This window comes from Mirounga angustirostris, unplaced genomic scaffold, assembly GCF_029215605.1.
Source record: "Mirounga angustirostris isolate CCGP_5_RB_7025 unplaced genomic scaffold, mMirAng1.0.hap1 SCAF_1, whole genome shotgun sequence".
Taxonomy (NCBI): Eukaryota; Metazoa; Chordata; class Mammalia; order Carnivora; family Phocidae; genus Mirounga; species Mirounga angustirostris.
In genome coordinates, this window is record NW_026991709.1 from 605,937 (window position 1) to 618,711 (window position 12,775).

The 12,775-nt window shown below is 52.0% G+C and overlaps 1 protein-coding gene across 8 annotated transcripts in view; it reads left to right on the forward strand.

The window, feature by feature from the left end:
- LSS (lanosterol synthase) overlaps nucleotides 1-12,775 on the forward strand; it is a 46,444-nt gene that overhangs the window by 14,645 nt on the left and 19,024 nt on the right. For 4 of the 8 annotated variants that reach the window (XM_045902317.3, XM_064577751.1, XM_045902315.3 and 1 more), the window contains 6 exons: nucleotides 850-955; nucleotides 5,185-5,250; nucleotides 5,775-5,855; nucleotides 6,428-6,598; nucleotides 7,570-7,648; nucleotides 8,189-12,698. In XM_045902317.3, coding sequence (XP_045758273.1) covers nucleotides 850-955; nucleotides 5,185-5,250; nucleotides 5,775-5,855; nucleotides 6,428-6,598; nucleotides 7,570-7,648; nucleotides 8,189-8,320 — 635 coding nt within the window. In that variant the 3' untranslated portion in view covers nucleotides 8,321-12,698. Of the gene's footprint in view, nucleotides 1-849; nucleotides 956-5,184; nucleotides 5,251-5,774; nucleotides 5,856-6,427; nucleotides 6,599-7,569; nucleotides 7,649-8,188; nucleotides 12,699-12,775 lie in introns of those variants that run through there. The other 4 variants (XM_054504055.2, XM_064577736.1, XM_045902316.3 and 1 more) reach the window with 3 other exon arrangements.

Genomic DNA, 12,775 nt, shown 5'->3' on the forward strand with positions numbered 1-12,775 from the left:
AGTGGTTAGCCAGCCAGGTGGTACACAAACCCGGGGACCCTGCCTGCTGTGAGATTGATTCGCCAACCAGAGCCCTGAGTTGCTTCCCCAGGCTGGGAGCAGTGCCAGCAAAGGTTCTGCAAATGACTGTGGACCCTTTAAGGAGCACCCCTAAGCCCTGGAGTAGGCTGTGCTTCTCACCTCGGAAGGTGGCCATAGTGCCTGTGGGTGTGGATGGAGAAGCTGTGGTTTTGTTTCTGCGGTTGGTGGAGGAGTCAGTGGGATTCACACCTGGCTGTCTGGCTCGAGCCTGGGCCGGCTCTTGCTGTGTGCTCTATCCTCTGTGGAGACCATCCTGTGTCCTGGGTGCTCTTCACAGAGCCCAGGCACACTGCAGGGAGGTGTCGGTGGGGACGCACTGGCCCCGTGTCCTCCCTGCTGTGTCCGACGATTCTAGTCTGCCAGGGCGGCCTCTTTCCCTGAGTGCTGCCCTCGCATGCCCCTGGACCCCTGCTTTCCGGTCTCTGTCTCACTTCTGTAACTGTTAAATGTGGTCTAGTTGGGCTGGGGTGTGGCTCTGCCCTGTACCTCTCTCCTTCACTCTCCCACTGGCCCAAATGTCCTACAGCCAGATACGGGTCTCCAGGTCGCTGTGTAATGCCAGCCACCCTCCCACCTGGTGGCCATGTCTCCTGGACCAGTCACTGGGAACCCTTTCCTTGTTTCCTCTGGAGGATGATGAGGCTCTTGCTGTCCTGTGTAGGCTCTGCATGTTATGGCGCTCTCATTCTTCGTGGTTTGGTGTGAGTTGCCAAATTGGGTGACAAGATGAAACTCATGTATGTGTTGATCCTTCCTTCCCTCTCTCAGGGGACATCATGATTGACTACACATATGTGGAGTGCACCTCGGCCGTGATGCAGGCACTGAAGCTTTTCCATGAGCGTTTCCCAGACCACAGGGCCGGGGAGATCAGGTAAGGGTGGCCTTGGCACAGGGTTGTTTGGTCACTGAGCCACGAGTGCTACCTGTTTAGGAGCCAGGACCTGGGACGCTGCCACAGTGGACATGGAGAGCACGTGTTTGCTGGGGTGGGTGGCTCACTGCAGGGAGGGGACTCTGGAATAAAACTCATTTAATGACGGAAGGGATTTCCAGTGTTGCTGAATCCAGTTGTATGCCTCGAAGTACAGTAGACCCTTGAACAACTCACGGGTTAGGGATGCCAAACCCCCACACGGTTGAAAGTCTGCATATAACTTTGGATTCCCTGAAATCCTAACTATTAATAGCCTACTGTTGACTGGAAGTCTTTCCAATAACATAGGCAGTTGATGAACACATATTTGTAGGTTGTATTTTTTATATATTGTATTCTTACAGTAACGTAAGCTGGAGAAAAGGAAACATTAAAGAAAATGATAAGGAAGAGAAAGTACACTTACAGTACTATACCATATTTATCGGGAAAAATACGCTTAGCAGTGGACCTTCGAAGTTCAAGTCCATGTTGTTCCTAGGTCAATTCTTTTTTTTTTTTAAAGATTTTATTTATTTATTCATGAGAGAGAGAGAGAGAGGCAGAGGGAGAAGCAGGCTCCCAGAGAGCAGGGAGCCCGATGCGGGACTCGATCCCAGGACCCTGGGATCATGACCTGAGCCGAAGGCAGAAGCTTAACCAACTGAGCCACCCAGGTGTCCCGTTGCTATTGTTTTTTCTTAAAGATTATTTATTTGAGAGAGAAAGAGAGAGGGAGAGAGTGGCATAAGGAGTGGGAGAGGGAGAAGCAGACTCCCTGCTGAGCAAGGAGCCCGACACGGGGCTCGATCCCAGGACCCTGGGATCATGACCTGAGCCGAAGGCAGCTGCTTAACCATCTGAGCCACCCAGGTGCCCCTCCTAGGTCAATTCTACATCAAATATGTGTACTAAGGGCTCAGAGTATCACAGCTGTAACACAAAAATCAGTTATTTTTCACATCTTAATATTGGTAAAAAGATCTATATTCCCAATTGCACCTGTGTCCACATAAACGGTGGTTTTTAAATAAGCCTGTCCTGTTGACGTCTGGCACGTGTAGAGAGAGATGCACAGATCTTATGTGTGGTGCCTGATGAATTATCATGAAGTGGACACACCCGTGTGACCCCAGCGGGCACATAGATGTTACCAGAAGCTCCCCTTCTGGTTCTCCTCAGGTGGCTGTGATCCTACACTTGGGGGATCCCATGGCGGCACTCGTGGGTCTGGCTTTCTCCATTCACTTGGTGCTCATGAGGCCCAGCCAGGTGGTCGCGGAGCAGCAAGCCCACCCTCCTTTGCTGTCCGCATGTCTGTGGAGTGCAGATGGCATACTTTATTTATCCATCGGTTTGTCTTGGATCCTCAGGGGTCTTTCAGTTGGTCCCTCTGAATCATCCTGCTGTGAACACACTGCTTTTGGGGCCCAGGGTACCCATTTCTTGAGGACCTGTGCTTAGGAGTGGACTCACTGTGTTACAGGGTACACTCGTGCACCCCCGCGGGTTCCCCTTCACCCCAGTGTGATCTCGTTTCACGCTTCACGGCACAGCTGGTATAAACTCAGCTTGGTCATAGTGTGCTTTTCCTTTTTAGATATTGCTGGATTCAGTTTGAAAAGTACTTTTTAAGGGATTTTTACAACTGTGGTTGTGGAGTAGTTTCCCTTACAGTGTCCTTTTCAGGCTCAGGCTCTCCTGTGAAAGTGATGCAGGACTCGTAGGAGGAGCTGGGAAGTATATTTTCTTTTTAGATTCTCTGGAAGAGTTTGTGAGAATTCGCGCTATTTCTGCCTCAAGAGTTTGGAAGCTCCATTTGGGCCTGGAGTTTCCTTTGAGGGAGGGTGTTAAATTTTTAATTACAGGTTCAGTTTTACTTGTTCTAGGGCTGTATAGATTTCCTTTTCTTCGTGTTTGTATCAGTTTGGGGATTGTCCCACATCAGCTCCATTTTATGTGGATCTGCACAGAGCCGCCTGCAGTGTCCTGAACGGCAGCTCCGTCCCCACTGAGTCCTCATGTCCTTCCCGACGTTGGCGCCTGGGTCTCTTGTCAGTCTTCCTTTCCTTTCCTTTCTTAAGATTATTTATTAGAGAGCATGCACATGAGCAGGGGGCAGTGGGAGAGGGAGAAGCAGACTCCCTGATGAGCTGGGAGCCTGATGCGGGGCTCGATCCCAGGACCCTGGGGTCATGACCTGAGCCGAAGGCAGACGCCCAACGACGGAGCCGCCCAGGCGCCCCAGGAGCTTGTTGGTCTTACCAGGCTTTTCAAAGAAACCATCTTCAGTCTTTGAGTCTATCATGGTATACGTTTGTTTATTTTTTTGATGTGTTTGTTTTTGGTTTTATCAATTTTTGCTCTATTATCTCGACTTTATTTATTTTTCTAATTAGACACTTAAATGATTTTCAGGCTTTCTTTTTAAATGTGCTTAGCTTACGTCTATGTTAAGTCTCGGTGTATCATTCAGTTAAAATTACTTTGTTTCTGTTGTGAGTTCTTCTCTGGCCAGAGTTACTTAGGGAGTATGTGGCTTTACTTCCAAACAATCGGAGGGTTTTCTGGTTGTGTTTTGCTCGTTTCCTTCTGTTCGGGCAGGCGGTGCAGCCACTTGGGGGCACTGTGTTTTGTCGCGCTTCGCTCACGAGGGCCGGGGGGTCCGTGTGCCCTGTGCTGAGCCGCAGCATAAGCCGTGGTCCCTTCCTCTGGGCACAGCTTGTCCGCGGTGACTGTCATGCAGTTGACCTTTTCCCCTAATAGATTACCATTTTAGGAAGTGCTTCTTGGAGGAGACTTGGAGAATGCGGAAGCAAGTCGCTCTTGTCCGCAGGGAGGAACCTGTTAGGACTGCTTGATCCCACATTGCCGTGGGTCCTATGGAGCTGGCTCAGTCTGTGCTGCTGAGGTGTCTGAGGGCAGGGGACGCTGTCCCCTGTCAGGTCGCATTCTCCTGCAGGAGTCACAGTGGTTGCAGGTGTTTTGTTGTTTTAGTGGCCTCTTGGTTATTTCTAAATTTTCATTTCCAGCTTTTCCCTATTTTAACCTTAATGAGTGTTGTTTTATTAGATCTTTATCTGGGACCATTATTTTTCCCTGGAGCCACAGTGATTTTGGGGACAGCCTGTGTGGGGAGACCCACTGCCCTTGCCCTTTCCAGGTGGTGTGGTCCTGGTCCCAGTCATGTCACCCATTGGCCCGGGCCGCCCTGCCCAAGGTGGGGGGCAACAGCGTGGGAAGCACAGGGTGAGTGTTAGTACCATGGAAAGCTCTGGACAGTTTGAACAGAAGCGTTTAATCTTTAAATAGATGTATTAATTTGTGATACTAAATTGTTAAATTTATCTGGGAATTTTAGAGATAAAGTTTAAGGTAGCTAGGTACTCTGCTTGACTTGAAATTCTTCTTCATTTCAAACTTACAGGAAAGCTCTAAAAATACTATAAATAGTAAAAAGCATTCCTCGGGGCGCCTGGGGGGCTCAGATGGTCAAGCGTCTCCCTTCGGCTCAGGTCACGATCTCGGGGTCCTGGGATCTAGCCCCGCATCGGGCTTCCTGCTCAGTGGGGAGCCTGCTTCTCCCTCTCCCTCTGCCCTCTGCTGGTGCGCTCTCTCTCTCGCTCTCAAATGAGTAAATAAAACTTGATGTCCTGTCAACTTGGCTGCAGTCTGTTGTTTGGAAACAAGTCCCAAGGGGGCGGCTGTCATGGGGGCGGGTATCTGCAGGTGAGGCTCTTGGGGATCACCTCGGAGGCTGCCTTTGTACCTTCACTCCAGCCTTTTCAGAGAACCAGTTAGACTTAGGGTGGATCTCTCGTCTTCTGTCTGATTTTTTATTTCTTTTTAAAATTTTTAAAATTTCTTTTTGTGTATTTCCTCAAGCTTGTGTCGCTGACGTGATTGTGGTGAAACAGATTCTGTCTGTAGCTGCTTCTATTGTGGGCATGTCGCTGACTTCCACTTTCCTCCTGCACTGCTTTCTTCTCACCACGACTTTGCTTCTCCCTCCCGTGTCCTCTCATCCCTTTCTCTCTGACCTTTGTGTTTCTTCTCTCGACTGTTGGCTTTTTACCTGTTTTTATGGGAAACCATGCTCGTTCGTCTGAGGCGGTAGGATGGGAGGAATCGGGGTAGGTGGATTGCCGTTTCCCCGCAGAGTTTGTTAGCATCCTCCTGTGTTCCAGGGAAACACTCAAGCAGGGCCTGGAGTTCTGTCGGCAGAAGCAGCGGGCTGATGGCTCCTGGGAAGGGTAAGTGAGCTCCTGGTGTGCGGACGTGCCTGGGGTTGGGAGGGCTCTGCTCTCAGTGTGCTCCTGGGATGCTCACTTATGTCCTTGTGCTACACCAGGAGTCTCTGGGAGTGAGGCTGCCAGCAACAGAGTTCTGGTGGACCTTGTTCGGGTCTGAGCGCCTGGCCTCATCCCGGTGGTGCTTGCTCAGTTGTTGCTGAAGCAGTTTGGCCGAGTGTGTGGGTGGGAAGGGCTCCGTGGCCTGGGGCCTGGTCCGTGTCTGTGATTACTCCCTCCTCTGGGTGTGGATCAGGGCTTACATCCTGTGAGGGCCAGGCCGGGCAGGTCTGTTTTGCTTAGCCTTAAAGCTTGAGGCACAAGTTGGTGGCTTGCCGAAGGCCACGTGGATGGTTTTCTTGAAAATAACGTCAGCTTCCCCGACCCCACGATGGAACCAGTTCTCACAAGTCTGGCAGAATTCCTGTTGTTTTCGACACCCTTCTGAAGAGACTGAAAGGCTGAGGCTCTCCTTTGTCTTCCTCCAGCTCCTGGGGGGTTTGCTTCACCTACGGCACCTGGTTTGGGCTAGAAGCTTTCGCCTGCATGGGGCAGACTTACCGCAGTGGGTGAGTGAGGGCACCTGCCCCTGGTGGGGTGGGGCTCTTCTCAGCAGGACGCTCTGCTGGGGGTGGGATGTCTTTTCCTTTGATGTTGGATTTGGGGCGTATTTTGTGTTTTTCTAATCAATGAGATTCCTGGCTCATGAGCCGACAGTGGCCTAGTAAAGACACTGAGCTGAGACCTTGCCTCACTGCTCTGGGAAGCTTCCGGCTAGTAGCTTGTATGTGGAGGAACCCTCTGGGCTTACCTGGCCACCACCCCCAGTGGGACCCCCTCTGGGCTGGGTTGAGAGAAGGGAGGTGGCCTCAGGTCTGAGCTGTCCCCAGCCACCTCACCCAGCTCTGCTTTGCGCTGGGAGTTTCGGGTGGGGGGTGGTCACGCCAGCGCAGTATCTGCAGCCACAGAGCTTTTCGCTGTATCTGGGAGGAAGGTGTCCCTGTGCGCTTCACATCACATGGTGGGTGGGCCTGGAGTGCACTGTACTCCTCCCCATACCCCCAGGGAGGCCTGGCCAGTGGGTGATCTGTCCTGGGGCCTCCTTGGAGTGGTAGTTCTCCCATCTTACTGGTCTCTGCAGGGCTGTGTGTGCGGCGGTCTCCCAGGCCTGCGACTTCCTGCTCTCCAGGCAGATGGTGGATGGAGGCTGGGGGGAGGAGTTCGAGTCCTGTGAGCAGCGGCGTTATGTGCAGAGTGCCACGTCCCAGATCCACAACACGTGCTGGGCCCTGATGGGGCTGATGGCTGTCAGGTGGGGGCTGTGGGACCCATCCCCGGGTACTGGGGTTGAGGAGAGGAAGGACACTGAGCCTCAAGCAGGCAGTTCGGGTGGGGTGTGGGCAGCTGAGCTCTGAGCAGGGATGGAGGAGGTGAAGTGTGCAGGGCAAGGGCATAGGTCTTTCCAAACGCGGGCTTCCTGCACAGAGGCTCGCCTTTGAGAAGAAGACCACCCGAAGTGTCAGCAAGGGAGAGAGGGGGCCCGTATCCACAGGGTGCGGTGAGGCAGGTCCCTGCAGCCGCTCTCTCTGGGCCCTCCTGCCTCCACACGTGTATACGGGCACACGCAGACGCGCACGGTATCCCGGTCTGTGCTGCCCTGTTGGCTTCGGGGTTGTTTGGGGAATCTTCCTAAAATCCCCCAAAGTTAGGCTACATCAGTGTGAACAGGAGTAGCCGAGTGTGTGGGGGACCCCTAGGGCAGTGTGCCTCCCACCGCTCCTGACCCCACAGTCCTTGTGGTGTGTCAGCCCTTGGCACGATGAGTGAGGATTAGCACACGTGACTTCTGTGGCCCTTAGAGGATCCTGAAGGCCAGTGGGCCTGGGTGGTGGGCACAAGGATTCCCCTCCTCCTGTCCTGGCGTGAGCAGAAGAGCAGCGACTGGTGGCTGGGGCCACTGGGGCAGGTCTGGAGCAGGCAGAGCCCTCACCCAGCCATGTTTGGGGGGCTGCCCACCCGGCCTGCTCACCTCCCCACATGCTGTGTTCTGCGTTTCTCGGGAATCTGGGTGTCTGGGATTTGGGGTAGAAAATGTGCAGCAGTGGCCTGTCGTGCCAGCTCTCCTAGCGGGCGTGTCAGGCGGGGCAGGTCCGGTCATCACCCCGGATTTCACATCTGTGCACGCCTGGCTGCGTGAGGGTGAGGATGCAGCTTGGGCTTGCCCAGAGGCGCTCTCCTCCAGAGGGTGGCGGCAGATGTGTTCAGTGCCTCCTCTTTCCCCAGGCATCCCTGCGTAGAGGCCCTGGAGAGAGGAGTCAGGTGTCTGCTTCGGAAACAGCTCCCCAATGGCGACTGGCCCCAGGTATGCCAAGGAGGTCTGAGGAGCAAGGCTCCAGCCAACACTGACCTCGATTTGCATGATCGTTTTCACACACCTGTGGCATGCTGGTGAGCTTTGGGGATTTGAGATTCATAAACACCAGAGTGAGAGCGTGTGTTGGAAGCAGGTCTGTATTTGCAGATGAAGCCCTGGCTCAGAGGCAGGGCTGGTGCTGGGGGTGGGGGTGGGGGTTCTGGGCACCCTCAGGCTCGGCCTCATGGCTCTGCCTTAGCAGGGAGTGCAGAAGCAGAGGGACAGGCCAGGGCCTGGTGTTGCCCCTAGGCCCTGGCCTGTCCTGCAGGCATGGGGTCACAGGGTCACATAAGGCTGACCCCCTCCCTTGGAGGAGCTGGTGACTCAGGCTGGAGGCTTTGCTGCAGGGCAGGGGTCCAGAGCTAGGGTGGTGGCAGCAGGACTGTCCAGGAGCTGCCCAGCTGTCTGGCCAGGGTTTCCATTCAGGGAGCCCCTTAGCCCCACGGCGGAGCCTTTGAGCGTTGTGTTTATTTCCCTGTGCTCTTTCAGGAAAACATTGCTGGAGTCTTCAACAAGTCCTGTGCCATCAACTATACGAGCTACAGGAACGTCTTCCCCATCTGGGCCCTTGGCCGCTTCTCCCGCCTGTACCCAGAGAGTGCTCTCGCCGGCCACCCTTGAGGCCGCCTGGCAGGTGGGTGGGTGGTGGGCGCAGGTGTCAGGCAAGTTCCCGTTGGAGCAGCTCGGGTGAGCTGCAGGAGCCCTGCCCAGGGGCCCAGTGCCCGTCACCACCCACTTCTGCAGGGCGGGGGCCAGGCCTGGGGCAGGGCTGGGCTGGTAGCTTTAGATAGTTGATTTTCAGAATAGGTTTAGTTCTTGGAAGAGCTTGCGGCGCTCAGGTGAGGAAAGGAACAAGCTGAGCCGTGACCCTGGAGGAGGCGTGGCATGTTCTGCAATACTGGGCATGGTGCACGTCCTCATTGTGGGGCTGCGGGCGCTTTCTTGACCAGTACCTGAGTTCTTGGGAGAGGGGGACCGTGCCTTGTCTGTCTCCTGCCAGGTGCTTCCCAGGAGCCAGCTCGGCTGGGCTTGTCCTTGTGTCTTCTGACTGTGGGGCTGAGGGATGTGACAGCTTTTCCGAACAGCCCAGAGGGAGGCTGGTCCTCCCTGTCCACCCAGGCACCCAGGGCTCAGGAAGGAACGGGGACCAGACTTGCCAAGTGTCTGTGCCTGCTCAAAGGGGAGCCAGACGTGGCCGCCAGCCCTGCCCTACACCTCAGGCCCACCCATGCTGCCTCACGGTGCTGCCCGTTGTGGGTGCCAGCGTCCTTCTGTCCTGACTTGATAGCCTCTAGTGTCTGGTGCTGACAGAGCGCAGGCGGGAGGCTAAGCACGGTGAGGGACGAGGGCTCACGAGTGGTCTGGTGGTTAGCACTGTGGGGCACTGCCGTGTGGGGAGGGCAGCAAAGCAGTCCGTGCAGCTGGCCGGGTGGCCTGACGTCCTGGTATGTGCTCTGAGCCCAAGTGAGGGCCAGATTTCCAAGGCAATGCCTCTTCGGTGCTAAACTTCTGAATTCCCTTCTGGCTCTAAGTCTGTTTGGTTTGATGTGCATGGATTTGGGGCTCAGGCTGAAAAAACCTGGGTTCTGGATTTGCCTTTGACCTTTGAGAACAAGTGGCTCACATGCTCAGGGCTTCCCCAGGAATGTGGCTGTGAGAAGTCACCAGGAGCTTTGATGAGAATAAAAGCCAGGCCTGGTGTTGCCCCTAGGCCCTGGCCTGCTTGCCCACCCCAGTGCCCCGCCCACCTGCTGTTCCTCTGTGCCACCTCCTGGACTGGCAGCAGCCCCTGGCTGTGCTTCCTTGGCTGACCATCCTCCGTCAGACAGCCAAATGTCTGAGTGCCCCCTGCTGCTGCCATTCTCTGCCCAGATCCCTGGAGGACCCTCACCGAGACTTTGCACCATGTGGCCTTGAGTGCTGTCCCTGACTCTGCCTGCGGCTCGCCTGCTTTGGGCCTTGGTCTAGCCGTTCCTCCACTGACCTCCTCTTGCCCCGAGGTGGTGCTTCTGCTCTGAGCCCTGCAGGCCTGGGCTGTGTGTGCACACAGACAGCCTGCCTGCACCACTGGCTGCCATGCCGTGTGGCACGTAGTGGGTATTCAGTGGGCGTCTGTTGAGTGTCAGCACTTCTTCCCAGACAGTTTAAGTGAGTGTTTATTTTGGCTGAAGGAACTGTTCAGATCTCTTCGAAATCTACTGGGTTTGCTCTTGCACTTCTTTTCTTGGCCCATGTTTTCCACTCACTGGGGCAGCAGGAACCCAGGTGGTGATTTACCACAGTCTGCTCCTCGAAGTGGCCACTGCCCCTGGGAAACTCCCAGCCATGGCCGGATCACTAGACAGAACATAAGAAATGAAAATCTGCTTTTCTCCTGAAAATGTTGTCACTTCTGTGGCCAGCTACCTTAATAAACAGACATGTTTCCCTTAGGCTGAAGCACGTCACACTTGTGTTTGATCTCATGTTGGGAATAGTCACAGATCTGGAGTTTTCTGAGACTGTCACTTGGGCACCATGTTGGACAGTGGGCCACCACCTCATCAGTTCAGGGGATAAGAGTAACTGCTTCAAGATGAGCAGGTGTGTCTCCAGTTATTTGAGGGGAAATTATGTGCCTCAGCCTGATTAAAAATCAAGTTCTCATTAAGGAGTCGATCCCATTTACAATTGCACCCAAAACCATAAGATACCAAAGAGGCAAAGAATCTATACTCAGAAAATTAAAGAATACTCATGAAAGAAATTGAGGAAGACACAAAGAGATGGAAAAACGTTCCATGCTCATGGATTGGAAGAACAAATATTGTGAAGATGTCAATGCTACCTAGAGCAATCTACACATTCAATGCAATCCCCATCAAAATACCATCCACTTTTTTCAAAGAAATGGAACAAATAATCCTAAAATTTGTATGGAACCGGAAAAGACCCCGCATAGGCAGAGGAATGTTGAAAAAGAAAAGCAAAGCCAGTGGCATCACAATTCTGGACTTCCAGCTCTATTACAAAGCTGTCATCATCAAGACAGCATGGTACTGTCACAAAAACAGACACATAGATCAATGGAACAGAATAGAGAGCCCAGAAATGGACTCTCAACTCTATGGTCAACTCATCTTTGACAAAGCAGGAAAGAATGTCCAATGGAACAAAGACAGTCTCTTCAACAAATGGTGTTGGGAAAATTGGACAGTCACAGCAGAAGAATGAAACTGGACCATTTTCTTATACCACACACAAAAATAGACTCCAAATGGTTGAAAGACCTAAATGTGAGAGGAATCCATCAAAACCCTAGAAGAGAACACAGGCAGCAACCTCTTCGACCTCAGCTGCAGCAACTTCTTCCTAGAAACATCGCCAAAGGCAAGGGAAGCAAGGGCAAAAATGAACTATTGGGACTTCATCAAGATAAAAAGCTTTTGCAAAGCAAAGGAAACAGTCAACAAAACCAAAAGACAACCGACAGAATGGGAGAAGATATTTGCAAATGACATATCAGATAAAGGGCTAGTATCCAAAATCTATAAAGAACTTAATCAAACTCAACACCCAAAGAACAAAGAATCCAATCAAGAAATGGGCAGAAGACATGAACAGACATTTTTCCAAGGAAGACATCCAAATGGCCAACAGACACATGAAAAAGTGCTCAATATCGCTCGGCATCAGGGAAATCCAAATCAAAACCTCAATGAGATACCACCTCACACCAGTCAGAATGGCTAAAATTAACAAGTCAGGAAACGACAGATGTTGGCGGGGATGCGGAGAAAGGGGAACCCTCCTACACCGTTGGTGGGAATGCAAGCTGGTGCAGCCACTCTGGAAAACAGTATGGAGGTTCCTCAAAAAGTTGAAAATAGAGCTACCATATGATCCAGCAATTGCACTACTGGGTATTTACCCCAAAGATACAAATGTAGGGATCCGAAGGGGTGCGTTCACCCTGATGTTTATAGCAGCAATGTCCACAATAGCCAAACTATGGAAAGAGCCCAGAAGTCCATCAACAGATGAATGGATAAAGAAGAGGTGGTGTGTGTATATACACACACACACACACACATACACACACACAATGGAATATTATGCCGCCATCAGAAAGACCCGAAATCTTGCCATTTGCAACGACGTGGATGGAACAAGACAGAGGATCATAGGGGAAGGGAGGAAAAAATGAAGCAAGACGAAACCAGAGAGGGAGACAAACCATGAGAGACTCTTAATCTCAGGAAACAAACTGAGGGTTCTGGAGGGGAGGGGGGTGGGGGATGGGTTAGCCTGGTGATGGGTAGTAAAGAGGGCACGTTCTGCATGGAGCACTGGGTGTTTTACGCAATGAATCGTGGATCACCACATCAAAAACTAATGATGTATGGTGACTCACATAAAAAAAAAATCAAGTTCTCAACAAAACAGAAACAGACTCATAAATATAGACCAAACTGGTGGATGCCAGAGGGGAAGGGGTGGGGGGACAAGTGAAATAGATGAAGGGGTTTAAGAGTACGAACTTCCAGTTATAAAATGTGTAATTCGGCGGTGAGAAGTATGGCGTAGGGAGGATAGCCAGTGATACCGCAGTCCTGTTGTGTGGGGATGGGGTTACTGCGCTTTGCGTGGGGAGCGCTAAGCAACGTACCAAGTTGTCGAGTCACCGTACTGTACGCCTTGTGTCCGCTTACTTCAGATCAAACAAAATCAGGTTCTTCCCTGGGCAAATCATTAAAGACGTCTGAATTCAAATTACTTTTTGGTATTGGGCGCAGATTTTGAGTATTACGCTGGGAAGTTTTTGCTAGAGCCATATTAAGATTTCTGTATTCACCATGATGCAAATTTCAGACCTTCCCTTTGAGGAATTCTCTACCTAGAAATCCTTAATTCACAGTGAAAATTCATCTCTGAGAAAGTCCTTTTCCTTACTGGACAGAATCAGTATTGGTACATATATTTATGTTTTACTTAGGCAATAAAATATTTCAAAAATTAATGCTATCTCTTTTTGCTTCTTCATTCTTTTCTCAGCTCTGCAGATAGTCTAATTATAGGTTAATTGGTCAGCTTGAT